Source organism: Chelonia mydas, chromosome 6 (genome assembly GCF_015237465.2).
Source record: "Chelonia mydas isolate rCheMyd1 chromosome 6, rCheMyd1.pri.v2, whole genome shotgun sequence".
In the NCBI taxonomy this organism is placed as follows: Eukaryota; Metazoa; Chordata; order Testudines; family Cheloniidae; genus Chelonia; species Chelonia mydas.
Genome location: NC_051246.2, coordinates 18,838,809 through 18,853,972, shown reverse-complemented (window position 1 = coordinate 18,853,972; position 15,164 = coordinate 18,838,809). Strand labels below are relative to the sequence as shown.

At 53.4% G+C, this 15,164-nt stretch overlaps 1 protein-coding gene across 7 annotated transcripts in view; it reads left to right on the top strand.

Annotated features, from left to right (window-relative positions):
* The window catches only part of SYT7 (synaptotagmin 7), a 169,429-nt gene that overhangs the window by 108,754 nt on the left and 45,511 nt on the right, over nucleotides 1-15,164 (top strand). For 4 of the 7 annotated variants that reach the window (XM_037899448.2, XM_037899443.2, XM_037899446.2 and 1 more), the window contains one exon: nucleotides 14,644-14,779. In XM_037899448.2, coding sequence (XP_037755376.1) covers nucleotides 14,644-14,779 — 136 coding nt within the window. Of the gene's footprint in view, nucleotides 1-5,961; nucleotides 6,085-14,643; nucleotides 14,780-15,164 lie in introns of all 7 variants that reach the window. The other 3 variants (XM_037899444.2, XM_037899442.2, XM_037899445.2) reach the window with 1 other exon arrangement.

Below are 15,164 nucleotides of genomic sequence, written 5' to 3'. Positions count from 1 at the left end.
TCTCATTAGCCCTCCAGAGGATTATAGACCTCTCTGTTTGCACAGCTTCATTTGCTTATTCCAGCCTTAATTGGTTGAAAAAAGTACCCACAGAAAGAGAACAAGCTGAGCAGTTCTGTTGCTTTTGCCCTTCGAGGAGTCACTGCCATTTAGTTCCATTACTTCCAAAAAACCATTAACTTTGTTTTTCATCTTGCTTACCATCAAACTCCCGCTCCTCAGCATTTTAATGCACATGCATTTATTAACCTCTGGAGGCCCACAGGAGGCTACACTAACGAGGCTGCATCATCCATGCAAAGCATCCTGGGATCTCAAGTGGGTGAAAACGCTCGCTCTTCTAGAGAGGGAGCTGAGCCTTTAAATAGCAAGGCAGGCATGCCAGTGCCCCACCCCCCACCCCCCATACACACACGCATAAGCAGGAGGCTGGAGTTGAGTGGGTTATTCTGTAGATATGCAGAGCACAGAAATATCTGCCTAGTATTGCTTTTCCACGCAAGCAGTTGCTGTGGTTGACATGGGGATGCGCTGCCCATGAGGGAAGCTGGTTGGTGTGATCAGGAATGGGAGAGGATGGAAGCTTGGGTAAATCGCTAGAAAGATGTGATCCAGGCTAGGAGAGCCCCAGCTTTACACCTTCAGGAAGGGGCGATCTCCAACTGCTTCCCAATGGGACCCAGCACTTCTAGCCCTCGAAGGGCCCAGAATAACAGACTTTAAATCTGTGGCATGTTCAGGTACATGAGTGCTAGTTTGGGTTCTTTCGTGGCTCTCTCTGAGCCCTAAACAGTCAGGCTCATGGCAGCTAAAGTACTTGGCTTTGCAGGCGGAGGAATACAAAATACAGTCCCAATAAAACAGTTTAAAAATCTCTAAAGCTTTCCTAAAATGTCCAGTATCTGTAGGAGACACAACAGCACGGTGTGCTGGGAAGGCTCTGCTGGAACTTGGTTGGGATGATGTGCGTGTTCGCACCATGTGCAATGCAGGCGTCCCAGACTCACTGATAACATTTACATTCCACACCAGGCTAGCCTGCATTCCCTGTCTCTAGATGCAGAGATGAGTGCATGGTTAAGGTCTCTCTCTTTCTCTCTCACTCCATTTTGATCTGGGGGATCCTCACTCTCTCTCGGGGTGCTGGAACAATTTGTGTAGAGGGGATGCTGAGAGCCATTGAACCAAACTGTAAACCCTGTGTATGATGGAAACCATGTCAAGTCAGGGGGTCTGGCAGCAGCCTTAGTTCCAGCACCTATGCATTCTCTCTCCCCTTCTTTTCTCTCTCATGTATGTCTGGAGCCAATTTCTCTCTCTCTCTAGTCCTTTCTCCTGTCAATTGCCGTGCATTTCTGAGATACAAATCACGCAGTAGAAGAAGCCCATTCAGACCTTCCCTAGCTTCTCCCCCTCTGTCTCAGCTCTGTCTCATCCCCTGCAACCATTCATAGCCCTACCCACTCGGTTTGGCCCCATGTGACCTCTCCATCCCCCTCCCACCGTCTGGCCTTTGTCTCACCCCGTGACCTTTCTCAGTTCTCTCCCCCATCTGAGCTGCCTCACCTAAGGAAACCTTTCTAGTTCCGTTAAGAAACAAAACACAGCAATGACACTCAGGGAGCGAGACAACAGGACCAGGGCCCAGGGGTATTTTTTGCCACTGTTTTCTGCACTCGGTGTCTCCTAATCCTCCCATAACAGACAAGCATCTTTGCAGGGCCCTGCTCCAGAACTGCTGCCGTGCTGTTGGCTGGTCCTGACTTCCGAGAAGCGCTTTACCTAGGAAAGGAGTCAGATGGCACTAGGCCTCTGCCAATGCAAACCCACCCATGCTTCTGATGGCAGCAGCTGCAACAGGATCAGACCCCATTCATTCTGTCTAGTCCTCACTGCTTTGGCTGGTGCAGGCTCCCTGGCAGCTCAGCGTGCCACCCTTTGCATAGCTGGATAGACTTTAAGCCCATTCTAATCATCTAATCTGATCTCCTGCATAGCACAGGGCGGAGAACCTCACCCAGTGATTCCGGCGTCCCAGCCCATAACCTGCGGTGCAGCTAGAGCACAATCTAGCAGTGTGGGGCTCCGTCCTGCCAGGTGCTGAACACCCTCAGTGCCTACTGACTGAGAGGGGAATTGAGGCCACCTGGTGCACCCCCTCAGCCCCTTGCAGGACTGGGGCCGTAGGGTAACAGCAGTGATCCCTGGGCCATGGTCCCTCCCTCGTTTGGACATTCCACTTCCCCCAGAGTTTCAAAATGTCCCCTTTAAAGAGTTGCGCCTGGCTGGATCCCAGCAGATAGTGTCAGACTGAACCTGGGGGACGGCGGGCAGTTGGAGAGGGAAATGTTCTAAATGGAGATGGAGGAGTATCTGGGCTCCTTTCAGTCCAAACGAGGTGACACTGCCCTGGGGACCAAATGGACATTGTCCCAGCCTTGGGGAGGTTCCTGCGTAGACCCGCTCTTCTACCTATTGCAGCAAGGAAGGGTGTGCTCCCAGGATATTAATAATAATGACTCCATACACTTAGCATCTTCCAACCCTCGTTGTCAAAGTGCTCCACAGAAACCAGGCCTCCACTGATCAGATGGGAGACCCTTGGCATCGGTCAGTGAGGGAGCACAGGCTAGGGGTTAAAAGGAGGCAAGCGGACTGGGTTCTAACCCCAGCTCTGCTACTGACTCACCCTGAGTATGGAACAAGAGGTGGCAGTTCCAGCTCGAGGAGACCAGTCCTTGCTAGCTCTGATCGAGCTAGTGCTCTAAAAATGGACGTGTAGTGGTGGGAGGAACTAGCTGCCCCAAGTACGAGCCCATGCAAGATGCTAGGCACACACGTGGCTGGCTAGTCCCTGCCACCGCGGCTATACTCTATTTTTAGCACGCTAAGGCTAGTGGGGTTAGGTCTCCACGAGCCGGCATTTACGCCTCCAACTCCAGTGTAGACGTACCCAGTGTGACCTTGGGCACATGGCTGTGCTGTTCCACGCCTCAACGACCCGCTCTATGAAGCAGGATAAAAACGCCTTTCTGTCCCGCTTTGCTGCTGGAAGGATTAAGGGCCGGGGTTGTCAAAGGCAGCGAAGGGAATTGAGCAACCAGCTTTTGGATTTTTGGGTTTTCTGAAAAGCCCAGCCTTATTCAAGCAGGCCAGTGTCATCAAAAGTGGGTGCCTAAAACGAGGCGCCAAAGCAGCCTGATTTTCAAAGGTACCGGTTCCTCTTGAAAACTGGTGGGATTTACAGGTGGTTGGCACGTCTGAAATCAGGCTGCTTAGTGAGGTGTGTAAAGGTGGATTCAGGTGTGTAGGGCCCCTAGTTTGGGTCATTGTACCTGAATGAGATCATACTCCCAGCCACAGTGTGAGACAGAAATGTATGATGAACACCCTTTTGAGTGGGAAACTGAGGTGCCCAGAAGCTGAGGCCCAGATCCCCAGAGGTGTTTAGGTGCCTAACTCTCATGGGTTGCAGTGGGGATCTAGGCCTTAGCCACTTGCCCAAGGCCACCCTGGGACTTCAGATGGCCGGACTCCTACTCTGTGCCTTAACCACAGCACAATGCTCCCTCGCCGATGAATAGCAAACCGTCTCTCATGATCTGTAATACAGATGCATTTAGAATTGCGAGGAGCAAGAGGAGGCTGTTTCTACCCTGGCTCCTTCCCGAGTGTCGTGCTGTTTGTCCTGCTCTCTCCTGCTCCCATGCCCAGCCTTTCCTGCCTCGCACAATGATCATCTGATCTCAGACACAAGCCGCGTAGCGGCTTCAAATCCAATTACACAGCGCCCCTGCCCAGAGCACCCCAATACCTTTTGAAGCCAGCCGAGAGCGGTAAGTTCAGGGATGCGAAAGTGTCTGCAAGACGCTCTCGTCAGCCGTAATAAGTAGTGGCACGTGCGTGTCGGAGCGGCTGCATCACACTTCAGCGTCAAAGGCACAGCTCTTGAACCGGGGTTATGACGCTATTTGTTGTCTCCACAACACATAAGAGCCTGGGGCCCACAGAACCACTGCCCGGCGATAAAGGTCAGAAAGACCTGCTCGCTCAGAATTGAAAAGCCTTTGCGCTCCCACCAGGAGTGAAGTTTAATTTGGAGCTGACACTCTTTCCGAAGGTCCATGCTTCTGAGCAACTGGCAGTACTCTGCGGAGAACATTTCTATTCACTTAACTCGGGCGGCTTGAGCTGGGGAAACAACAGATCAATCCAGCCCTGGGAAATGCCTTCGACCGCAGTAGAGCTAAAGCAGGGATGGCTTGGGCCCAGTGTATGGCCCTTTCCCCTCACAGAAAACCTGCCCTTTAACACCTGCTCCCAGGAGGTTCCCCCATTTGGTACCAACTCTCCTTCAATTCTAGCTCCTACTACTCACTGCCTCCCATGGCAATCTGCATACGACTAAGACCCTCCAGTATCCCCACCCTGTCACCCAACCTACCCATGCTACCAGGCCAATTTCTGTCCCAAGCATCCAGATCAGCTTGCATCGTAGTTAATTCTCCATACCTACCCTGATTCCACAGCAGCCTCCTGTAATCATTCTCAAGTACCAGCTCCCCAATAGCTGCCTTATTCCAACTCCATCCATCTCCAGCACCAGCTCGCCCAGGGGCAGTAAAGCCATCCTGCCTTCAGTAATCAACATTTCTGTGACCTTGTCTGCTAGAATCAACATCCCTGTACCCAACCACCCTGCACACCACTGTCCCCAATGGCAGCTCCCCAATGCAGAGCTGTCGTCAGGACCCATCCCTCACTACCATCTCTCCAGTACACACCTGCCTCAGATAGATTAGATTAGGTTAGATTAGATTACAGCTAGATAAAGATAATTTCAAATACAGACAAGGGGAATTTTCCCAAACTCTTCATTAAATAAATCTTCTCCTTTGGGCTGAGAAGTGAGAGAGAGAAATATCGCAGGACAGGGTAATTTTACAGAAAGCTATCACCTGAAACGAATGTGCCTCACAAACCATATGACCATAGGCTTTACCATTCGGGATCAGACCATTGGGCTGTCTAGCGTGGTATCCTCCCTCGGCTGTGGCCAATATGTGATAACTTTGGAAGAAGGTCCAAATCCAGGTGAAACTCCTCCTGAAGTCAATGGGAGATTTTCTGGAGTTGGCCAGGATGCATTTTGGCAAGTTGTGCAGTGGTTGCCAGTGCAACAGTAAAATACCAACTCACCTTCATCCACACACTAGCTGAGCTTTGGTCGTCAACAAGCCCCAGCTATCAAACCACCAAGGATTGCTCTCCACCACATACCGTTACTCCTCTCTTTCAGAACCAGGACACCTCCCATAGCCATAGCAATCCTAGTTTAATGCCCATCCTTCCCATGTTACCCAGTCGCTCTTGCCTTCCACACCAACCTTCAGCCCCTGTTCACCTGCCTTCACTTTCATCTTGTCTTCTCTGCTAACCTTCATTCCCTGCACAGTCACAACTCCCGGAGGAGAGGCCATCACCAATGGGAGGGGAACTGCCCCCAAGGCAACCTGTCTGTTAAGATGCAGTCCACACTAGAAAGAGGTCTGAGACGCCCTGCATTAGATTGACAATCTTTTCTGGAGCTGATTCTCAAGTGTCCACTGGTGATGGATTCCCCACGAATAACGCAAGTGCCTCTTTCCTACTGAAAAGTGGCACCATGGCTGGTTGATTTAGCCCTGGTCTCCATGGCCATAAAGAAGTGCCAAGTGCATTTGCCACCTTACGGAGATTCTCTGTCCAACAATCTACTCTGTACTCCATGTTATCGCCAACTGGGGAGCCTGTGGCTCTGTACTGTGGGTATCTATCCCAACCTTGAGTAGCCTCACACTCTGTCTCTAAGGTGCTGTTTTTCTCTGGGTTTTGTTTCTCATGCTTTGTTCTCCTCTCTCTTTCTCTTTCCTTTCTGCTTCCTGCTCTCCTCCTCTCCACGGCCGGCTCCCTCCTGTGCAGGGAAGGCCGGATGGTGGTGTTATCCCTGGTTCTGGGACTTTCGGAGCAGGACGACTTTGCCAATATACCTGATCTGCAAACCGCTGGGAACCAGCAGGCGCAGAACTCTCAGGGGGACAAGAGGTATGAGTAAGGGAGAGGGTGCTTCAGCAGGAGGAGAAGAGAGGGCCCTGCCGAGGGTCGGAGGAGGCTGGTGGCAGCTCCCACTGCCAGGGAGAGCGGAAGGTTGGCGCAGCAGGAGGGGGGGAATGCCAAGTAGCCCGGGTGTTGGGCACAGTGCTGTTTCAAAGCCATGTGGCAGGCTCCCTCCTCTTTCCCTAGCACCTAGTCCTGGTGTTCGCGTTCCTGTTAGGGGGAGCGCTGGGGCTTGGGAATCACGCCTTCCTCAGGCAGGAATGAATTGTCCTTGTCCTCCTTCCTCCCTTCCCTTCTGCCACCTCCCCTGCCCCATTCACCTCCATGTCTCATCCCCTTCCCTCTCTTCTGACGGGTGTCGGGGAGCAGGGTGGTGACCACACCGATTCCCGCCTTTGAGCAGCCTCACCCTGCTTAGCTAAGGGCGATGGGAAGCGAAGACATGAAGGGAGGGGAGTTGAAAAGATCCAGGGGAGAGAGGGGAACAAGACTGATAGAATGGAGAGGGACAAGAGGGAGGACCTCAGGGAAATTTGTGGTCCACTGGGCTCATTAGTCAAGGCCATGGCAAGTCCCCCAGTCTCAGTTCCTTGGTGCATTATCAGGCAGTATTTGTTGTGGTCCCTCAAGAGGTGCCATGTGCTTCAGCAGAGAGCTGGAGAATGACCTCCTGCCAGGAAGTTCCTGGTTTCATTCAATCCCCTGTACACCACATCCTGGAGAACCAAGACCTTCATGATTGGAATCCCAGCCCCATAAGTTAAGGAGAACTTTGCCATTGACTTCAGTGGGGCCCACGTTCCACCCCGTGCATTTAACTTAACTCTGCAGTGTTGGCTGGCATAGGGCAGCGGGAGACAGTGAACTGCAGGGAGGGGAGAGAAGAGTCAGTGGAGAGGGAATCTACTACTCTCATGCTATTCTACGGAGAGACCAGACACAGTCACTGGTATTTGCACATTAAACCCAGGGAGGTAACAGCCGCCCGGTCGTTTGTTGCCAAATACACCTCCTGTGGTGCCACATGCCCCTGGGCTACTGTGCTGGCTGCTGAGCTGTGATCTGAGAAATACCTTTGTTTCCCAGGATCCCAGGGTTTCTTTCTGGCTACAGGGATGGCAGGATATTTCCTAGCAGCTCTGGGGCTAAGGTTTCTCTTCCTCTCGCTGGCAGGCAGTTGCTTTCACCGCTCCTACTGCCTGGCTTCCAGGAGCCTCTCCTCTCCTGGGCCCCCAGCTGGTTCCCGGGCAGTATGGAGACCGCAGGGAGGAGGGGGCCTGGGCTGCAATGGGACAAAATGGAGGGCAGATTGGGGGCAGCCACCCCAGGCTGCCCCACAGACTCCAGGCTCCCACTTCCCCATCACCCCTTTCCTCAAGCTGCTCCAAGCCCTGTCCAATCCCCAGTAAGGCTCCAGGCTCTCTCCCCACAACCTCTCTCACTCCAGCCTCCTCCAGGTGAGCCCTGACTCCTTCCTGGTTCCCCTCCCCCAAGGCCCAGCTTCTGAAGTGGTGGGGCACTGCCCCATCTCCCCTCACTCCTGGGGAGGAGATTCCCCCCAATCAGTGCAAGAAACATCCCATGTGGGCAGATGTGCAAGCACCTTGGCAGCCATGAATCAATGGGGTGGGGTGAGTGGGTGTTTCAGGGCAGTGAGCTCCAGGGGGCAGAGTCTCTTTTTACTCTTAACCAGTGTAGCCCCCTGGACTGTTCCAGAGTCACCCCAGGGAAGGATGGGAAGCAGATCCTAGCCTTGGTCTGTGGGGAGCTTTCATACCAGAGCTCTGTTTACACTGTCATCAGGGACTGATTACCGCTTGTGTAGACGTAATCGCACTAACTCTGATCTAGCTAGCTCGGTGTATGTAGCGGTGAAGCTGCAGCAGCATGGACTGCAGCACTGGCTAGCCGTCTGAGCACATACCCACACTGGCCGGCCTTCAGGTGGCCAGCCCATGCTGCCGCAGCTTCAATGCTATTGGTAGCCCAGCTGGCTAGATCACAGCTAGCTCCGCTGTGTCTACGTGTGCTGCAGCGTAGATACACCCTGTGAGTTTTATGGATCATGCCTGCACTTCAGGGGCATCTGCACAGCCCTGCCTGAACTCCGCGAGTCCTGCCCTGGGACGCACAGGGCTCAGCAGGGAGTCTGGGGGTGGTGTCACGCTTTTTGGGCTGTTCCAAAGTCCTGGTCAGGAAAATGGGGAGAGACACCCCGCAGAATATTATACCCTGATCTTTCCATTGCCTAAGCCACATGGCAGGCAAATCTGCCAGTGTCCTTTGGCCTTTCTGCTGCTGCCCAGCAGGGGCTGCTTCCCCTGCTAGCTGCCTGCTGTCCTCGCAGAGGCGAGGGTTGTGGGGGAGTGATGTGACAGCCACAAGCCCCCGACTCTTGTGTGGTTTTGTGCCATCTCATTCCCCTGCTGGGATCAGGAGGGGAGGGGGCCTGGCTGACTGGAGGCAGAGGCCTCGAGCAGCTCCAAGTGCATGTTAAATTCCATCTCTAGCTGCGAGGAGGTGTGAAGAAAGAAGAAGCCGGTTCCACATGATCAGTGTGTTAATTAGCTGGCACCGTTCTCACCCGCACGCTATTTATACCTCACTGCGGTTATATTTCACTACATATTTTAGCACTTCCATTTTGATCATCTCATTGCACAGTCTGTCCCTATCTGATGCTGTAAGTGGGGGTGGGCTGAGCATGTCCAGCCGAGATCGCCTCAGCCCAGAGAGAGCATCCCCTGCTGGCACAGGTCCATTCTGTGCACACTGACCTAGGAGCTGATCTCCCACGGGGCACGCAGCGTGCTCCAATCTGGAGAGAGCGCCCCCTGCTGATACCATTTTGTACCTTCCACCTTGGTCCTAGGAGAATAGCCTGCCCTCCCCCTACCCCCACCGCAGCCTCCTCCTGACCTGATGAAAGCACCTCCCGGTGGTGCTAGGGAGGCAAGTCCCTTCTCCACAACCTGAGGACTTGTGAATCTGTTCAGGGATTAATTTAAGGAAAAGTTGCCACACATACCTTGTCTTCCCCAGCAGACAGAGATGGGCCAGTGGGGAGGCATACGTGGGGGAAACTCTTCAGTGAACAAACATGGGGACAGTTCCCCTCATCCCAGGAAGGAGAGAGAGAGAGTGTATGTGTGTGTGAGAGAGAGAGAGAGAGAGAGAATGAGTGTGTGTAACCCCAGGGACAGTCCCCCTCTTGCCCCAGAAGGATCCATTAGTCGATGTGTGTGGATGTGTGTTTAAACGCCACAGAAAATTCCCCTCTTACCCTGACCAGGCCTATGGTTGTATTTAGGTTCTCCTCAGCACTGTAGCAGACCCTGCTCCTGGCCTTCAACTGTTGCCTTTTATGGAAGACTTTTGCTGGACTTGACTTCCACTTGATGCACAACAACTTGGGCCTTGGGATGGTGTTTGCAGTCATCCAGCCTGAGACAAGAGGGGTGGAGAAGGGCAACTCCAGCAGAGGCCCCCTGCCCATTATTCAAAGCAAGGATTTGCCCTGACCCTAAGCAGCCTACCCTGGAAGCTCAACGTCTCATCACAGATGATGAGGTCCATTCAGTGCCCAATTCTATTGCCCAGACCGTCCTCAGTGGCCAGTTCTCAGTGCTGTTAAGCAGCAAGGGCCAGTGAATTTGGGGTACCCATGCCTCGAAAAGGGGGCTCACTTCTGAGACACACACACACCCCAACCAAATCCTGCTGGGCCTTTGCTGCAGGCTTCTCCAGCCAAAGGCAGTTGCCCTTGGCTTTGCAGTGGGAGTCAGCAAGCAGGGGGCACGCTCCTGGCATCGTGTGCGAGGGGGGAAGGCTGCACTGTCAGGTCCAGCTGGAATAGGACACCATCCCTGTTAGAAAGAATCAGTCTGGTCCTAACAGAGACCCTGTCATTCATGAAAACAAAGAGCTGCAAGAGGGGACTTTGGGGAGAGGTAGGTGAGCCCTGTCTAGCCAGCCTGGAACCCTGACCAGTCTCACCTCCCCTGTGCAGTGCGGAGATAGGATGCGGGTCCCTTGGGAGCTGGATTTTTTGGGGAGGTGATCAAACTGTCCATGCCCTGCCACCTCCTCTTTCTCTGCAGCGAGTGAGCTCATCACCCACTCCTTCCCTTCCCCTCACTGCCTCTCCGTATTCCCCCTCTGATAGGCCCACTCACCGCCTGCCATTCTCAGCCGCGTGGGCCCGCAACTCCCAGCCTGTTTCCCCCACATCTTCCTAGTGACCCCATTTCGCCCACCCTCCATGCTCCCCCTCCACGCCCTACTAACCCCAGTCTCCTGTTCTCCCCATAACCCATCAGCCTGACATGGATCCTGGGCAAGATAATGGAGCAGCGGATACAGGACTAGAGGAATAAAGAATAAAGAATTAAAGGAGGGTAATATAATTAATGCCAGTCAACATAGGCTAAAATATAGCCTGATATCTTGATATCTTTTTTTTAATGAGATTACAAGTTGGGTTGATAAAGGTAATAGTGTTGATGTAATAGACTTAGAATTCTGTAAGGCATCTGATTGGGTACCATATAACAGATTAAAAAACTGGAATGATATGAAATTAACATGGCACATAGTCAATGGACTAAAAGCAGTGCGATGCTGTGCCCAGAAGGGCTTGTGTAATTCTTGGATGCATAAACAGGGGAATCTTGAGCAGAAGCAGAGAAGTTATTTGACCTCTACCTTTGGCACTGGCGTGGCTGCTGCTGGAATGCTGTGTCCAGTTCCGGTGGCCATAATTCAAGCAGGGTATTATCAATTAGAGAGGGTTCAGAGAAGAGCTATGAGAAAGATTAAAAGATTAGAAACTGTACCTTCCTTAACAAAGCAAAGGGTAAGGGGTGATTAGATCACAGTCTGTAAGTACCTATATGGGGAACAAATATTTAATAATGGGCTCTCCAGTCTAGCAGAGAAAGGTAGAACATGATCCAACAGCTGGAAGTTGAAGCTAGACAAATTGAGACTGGAACTAAGGCGTACATTTTTAAGAGTGAGGGTAATTAACCATTGGCATAATTTACCCAGGGTCATGGTGGATTCTCCAGCACTGACAATTTTTAAAGCAAGATGGGCTGTTTTTCTAAAAGCTCTGCTCTAGGAATGGTTTTGGGGCAGTTCTAGGATCACACTGGCCTCTTCTGGCCTTGGAATTGATGACAATGATAGGCTCTATGTTCTCCCCACTTCTTTCCAGCCCCCAGCTTCTGCTCCCCCCACCCCTCACCTCTCTCCCTGTTCCCTCCACCCTTATCTCCTTTTCCCCCTCACACTCCACCTTCCTCCCTGTTCCTCTACATCCTCCCAGCCCATCTATTGCTCTCCCCACAAGCTCCCCTGCCCCTCCAGTCTCGGTGGGATATAGGGGAATGTAGCTTGTGGGGGCCGGCGTGGTGGGAGGGATGGGTGCTAAGGGCTCCTGAGGCTTGTGGGTCCACGGAAGGCCCTGTCTCTCTTTCTCTCTTTGTTTCCCATTACCCCCCATCCCAGCACTCCTGTTCACAGTGGCCATGTGGTGTATCACATTGTAATGTCTCCTCCTTTCCCTTTTCTCTGCTTCTTCCTTCCAGCCCTGCTGCTGCTGCTGCTCAGCCCTGTCCCCCCTGTCAGCCCTGGTGGCGCCAGTCCAGTGCCTAGTCCTGTCGGTGTGGTGGTTGCTTTTTGTTTACTAATCTCTCTGTGTGTCTCCTTCTCTCCCCTCACGCTTTCTTCCCATTTTCCCTTCCCTCAGGAGGCAGGCCAGGCCCTGTGGTGGAAGATGCTGCTCTTCCCTTGTCTCTCTCTCGCTCTCTCTCTTGCTGTCCTGTGAGCTCCGCCGGTGCTAACCATTTCCCAGATAGCTTTGCAGCTGCGTCCTGATGCACTGGGGTTGACAAAATACCTCTGAATTGTTCACACCTCCAGCTATCAATCACACACTTTCGCTTTCTCTTTGTTTTTAACCTGACTTTACCTCTCCAGCTATTTCAGTCTCTTTCTTTATCTGTGTGTGTGTCACTCTGTCTGTGAGTATTGGCCTGTCTGGATCTCTGTGTGTGTCACTCTGCCTATGAGTGGATCACTGTATCTAGATCTGCCTGTCTTACGCTGTGTACGAGAGTATTGGTGCAGCTGGATCTTCGTGTGTGTCACTCAGTGTGTCAGTGCATCTAGATCTATGTGTGTGTGTCACTGTCTATGTCATTTTGTCTAGATCTGTGTATCTATCTGTGAGCTTATCAGTGTGCCTGGATCTAGGTGTGTGAGAGAGACTGTGTGTGGATGCCACTGTCTAGAAGATTTAGGTGTGTGTTGCTCTGTCTGTGAGTGTGTCAGTAGGTATCTGTGTCTGATTCTGTGTGTTTCTTTGAGGGTTTTGTTTGCTTTTGTTTTGTGTCTCTGCATGTGGGTCTGTGTGTATGTGTGTATCCCACGTGTCTCTGTGTGTATTTCCCTGCATGTTGGTGTCTCTACATGTCTCCCATGTGCCTGTGTCTCTCTGTACGCCAGTGTCTCTCCTCTGTGCCTTTTCCAGTGTTCTGCCCCTGCGCCCTCATACCTTGGATCTCTCCTTCCTCCCAATCGTACGTGCATCATCTCCTCTTGCAGCATCTATGCTGGGGCTGCTGCTATCAAACCCCCCAGCACTGCTGTTCAGTGCATCTATCGACCCAGCTGCTGTCACAGAGAGGCCATTGAATTGCTAGACCAGGACGAGCACAGCCGGGACCTCCCATGTGTGTATGTGAATGAACACCAAGCCATGGGGGGCCTGGATGTCCTGGGTCAGAGAGACGGCATCATCACCGTGGTCAGAACAATGGGGGAACCAGTGAAGGCCTCTCCTTAGTGTCTTAACGGGATAGGTTCATCCCTGCTAGGGTATCAGGGGTGGATCTGGCTTCCTGGATGTCTGGGGAAGATGTCCGGGCTGACCCAGCCCTGCTCCCTGTGCTATATGGTTCTACCCAGCTCACAAATAGGGACAAGAAAGGCGAGTGAATCCACATCTCCTGGGAGGGAGGAAAAAGCCTCCAACTTGTGTGCTTTGTCCAGCTTCTAGGGGCAGAAAGAGGGAGAGCTGGGAATGGGGGTGGCCAGCAGGAGGGGAAAGGTGGGGGAGATATTGGCAATCTAGCATCTTTACAGAGAGGTTCCTGCAGTCAGCACCTACTGAGATCAGACCTTTCCCAGGCATGGGCAGGGGAGGCATGGACAGGCACTGAGCAAGACCTGTCTGATGTGGGAGACCCTTCAGTCACTCTCCTAGTGGGGTGGTGAGTCCTGGCCATGCTGCTGCAGCTCCCATGGCAGGGTGCTGAGCAAAGGAGGCACAGCCAGGCAGCTTCCCCAAACACTGTAAATGAGAGCCGCCAACACACCAGGAACTGCAATGGGATGTCACATGGGGGGCATGGGGCTGCCAGGGCCTGGCTGCTGGGTTACAGGCCTTAGTGGGGCTGTCAGGATTTGTCTGGTGGGTTACAGGCCATAGTGGGGCTGCCAGGACTGGGCTGGAGGGTTACAGGCCATAGTGGGGCTGCCAGGGCCTGGCTGCTGGGTTACAGGCCTTAGTGGGGCTGTCAGGATTTGACTGGTGGGTTACAGGCCATAGTGGGGCTGCCAGGGCCTGGCTGCTGGGTTACAGGCCTTAGCGGGGCTGTCAGGATTTGACTGGTGGGTTACAGGCCATAGTGGGGCTGCCGGGACTGGGCTGGAGGGTTACAGGCCATAGTGGGGCTGCCAGGGCCTGGCTGGTGGATTACAGGCCATAGTGGGGCTACCAGGACTGGGCTGCCATGGAGTCACAGCTGCAGCGCGGTTGCCATGTTGCTGTCCTGCCCGCCCTGGGGGAGTCTGTCCCATCGCACTTGGCCTGCAGAGCTGACGTCCTGTAGCACCTGGCACTTGGGTTCCCCCAGGTGCTGTGCATGTGTTGGGCCTGGCAGACAACTCATCTGTCAGGAGAAAGCAAACAAAGGCAGCTGCCTCTCTGTGAGAGGGAGCGTGTGTGTTCACAGAGGTTAATGGGCCTGAGAGGCAGGGGAGGGTGTCAGTGGAAAGAAGCAGAAGCAATAGCTCAGGCTCTGCCTCCCTCCCCCATCTCTCCCAGTACAAGACAGGAGAGCCTGCAGTGCCAGTGGGTGATGCCCAGGCCCCCACTGAAGGGGTGGGAATTACTGGAGGCTGGGGAGACATGAGGGCCTCCATCTATAGGGCCAGAGCAAGATGGAGGCCAGGACAAAGGGGATCAGCACCAGGCTGAGGGCAATAGTGAACGAGATGGACGGGTGCCCATGTGAGGGGCATGCCTGGATCCATGGTTATGAGTCCAATGGGTGGGAGGTCTGAAGTGAACTCTCTTACGGCCAGGTGGGTGAGGAATCACCAAGGGGTGTGAGGGATACACAGGGATGTCTCAGGGGATCTTGGCATTAGGATACAGCCGTGATGGAGAGCAGCTGGGGCTGCATTGGCACGGCCTGACCCACGGCTCAGACATGGCACCCTGCCCCCTTCTCTTACATACTGCTCCTCTCTCCCAAGGTTGCCGTCTGGAGGCAAGATGGTGAACACAGCCCCTATGCCCGGGCAGACCCAGCATGACGAGTCTGACCGCAAAACGGAGCCTCGCTCGTCCGTCTCGGACCTGGTGAACTCCCTGACCAGTGAGATGCTAATGGTGAGTGCAGGCCAGAACCCCTGTGCCTCTCACTTGGAGATACCCCGATCCTGTCTGAACTGCCCCATGCCCAATACTCCTGCTCCACTCCCTATAGTGCCCCCTGCTGGGAGAAGCTGGGACTGGAGTAGCTGGGAGCTCCCCCACAGCCAGCGCTGCTACCCCATTTCTGCAGCCTAGCTACATCTCCACTCAAAACCAATCACTGTGGGTCCAGTGTGCCCTTGGCTGCAGGGCTCAGTGGGTGACACTGCAAAGAGCGCTCTGGGAACTTTAAGGCTCAGGGTTTGTTGTTGCCAGGTTGTTCTAGATCCATGTCTCAGGGGCTGTTGCCAAGACATTGAAGGCTACCAAACCCTGTGGGGGTGATAGGCAGGTTGTTCTA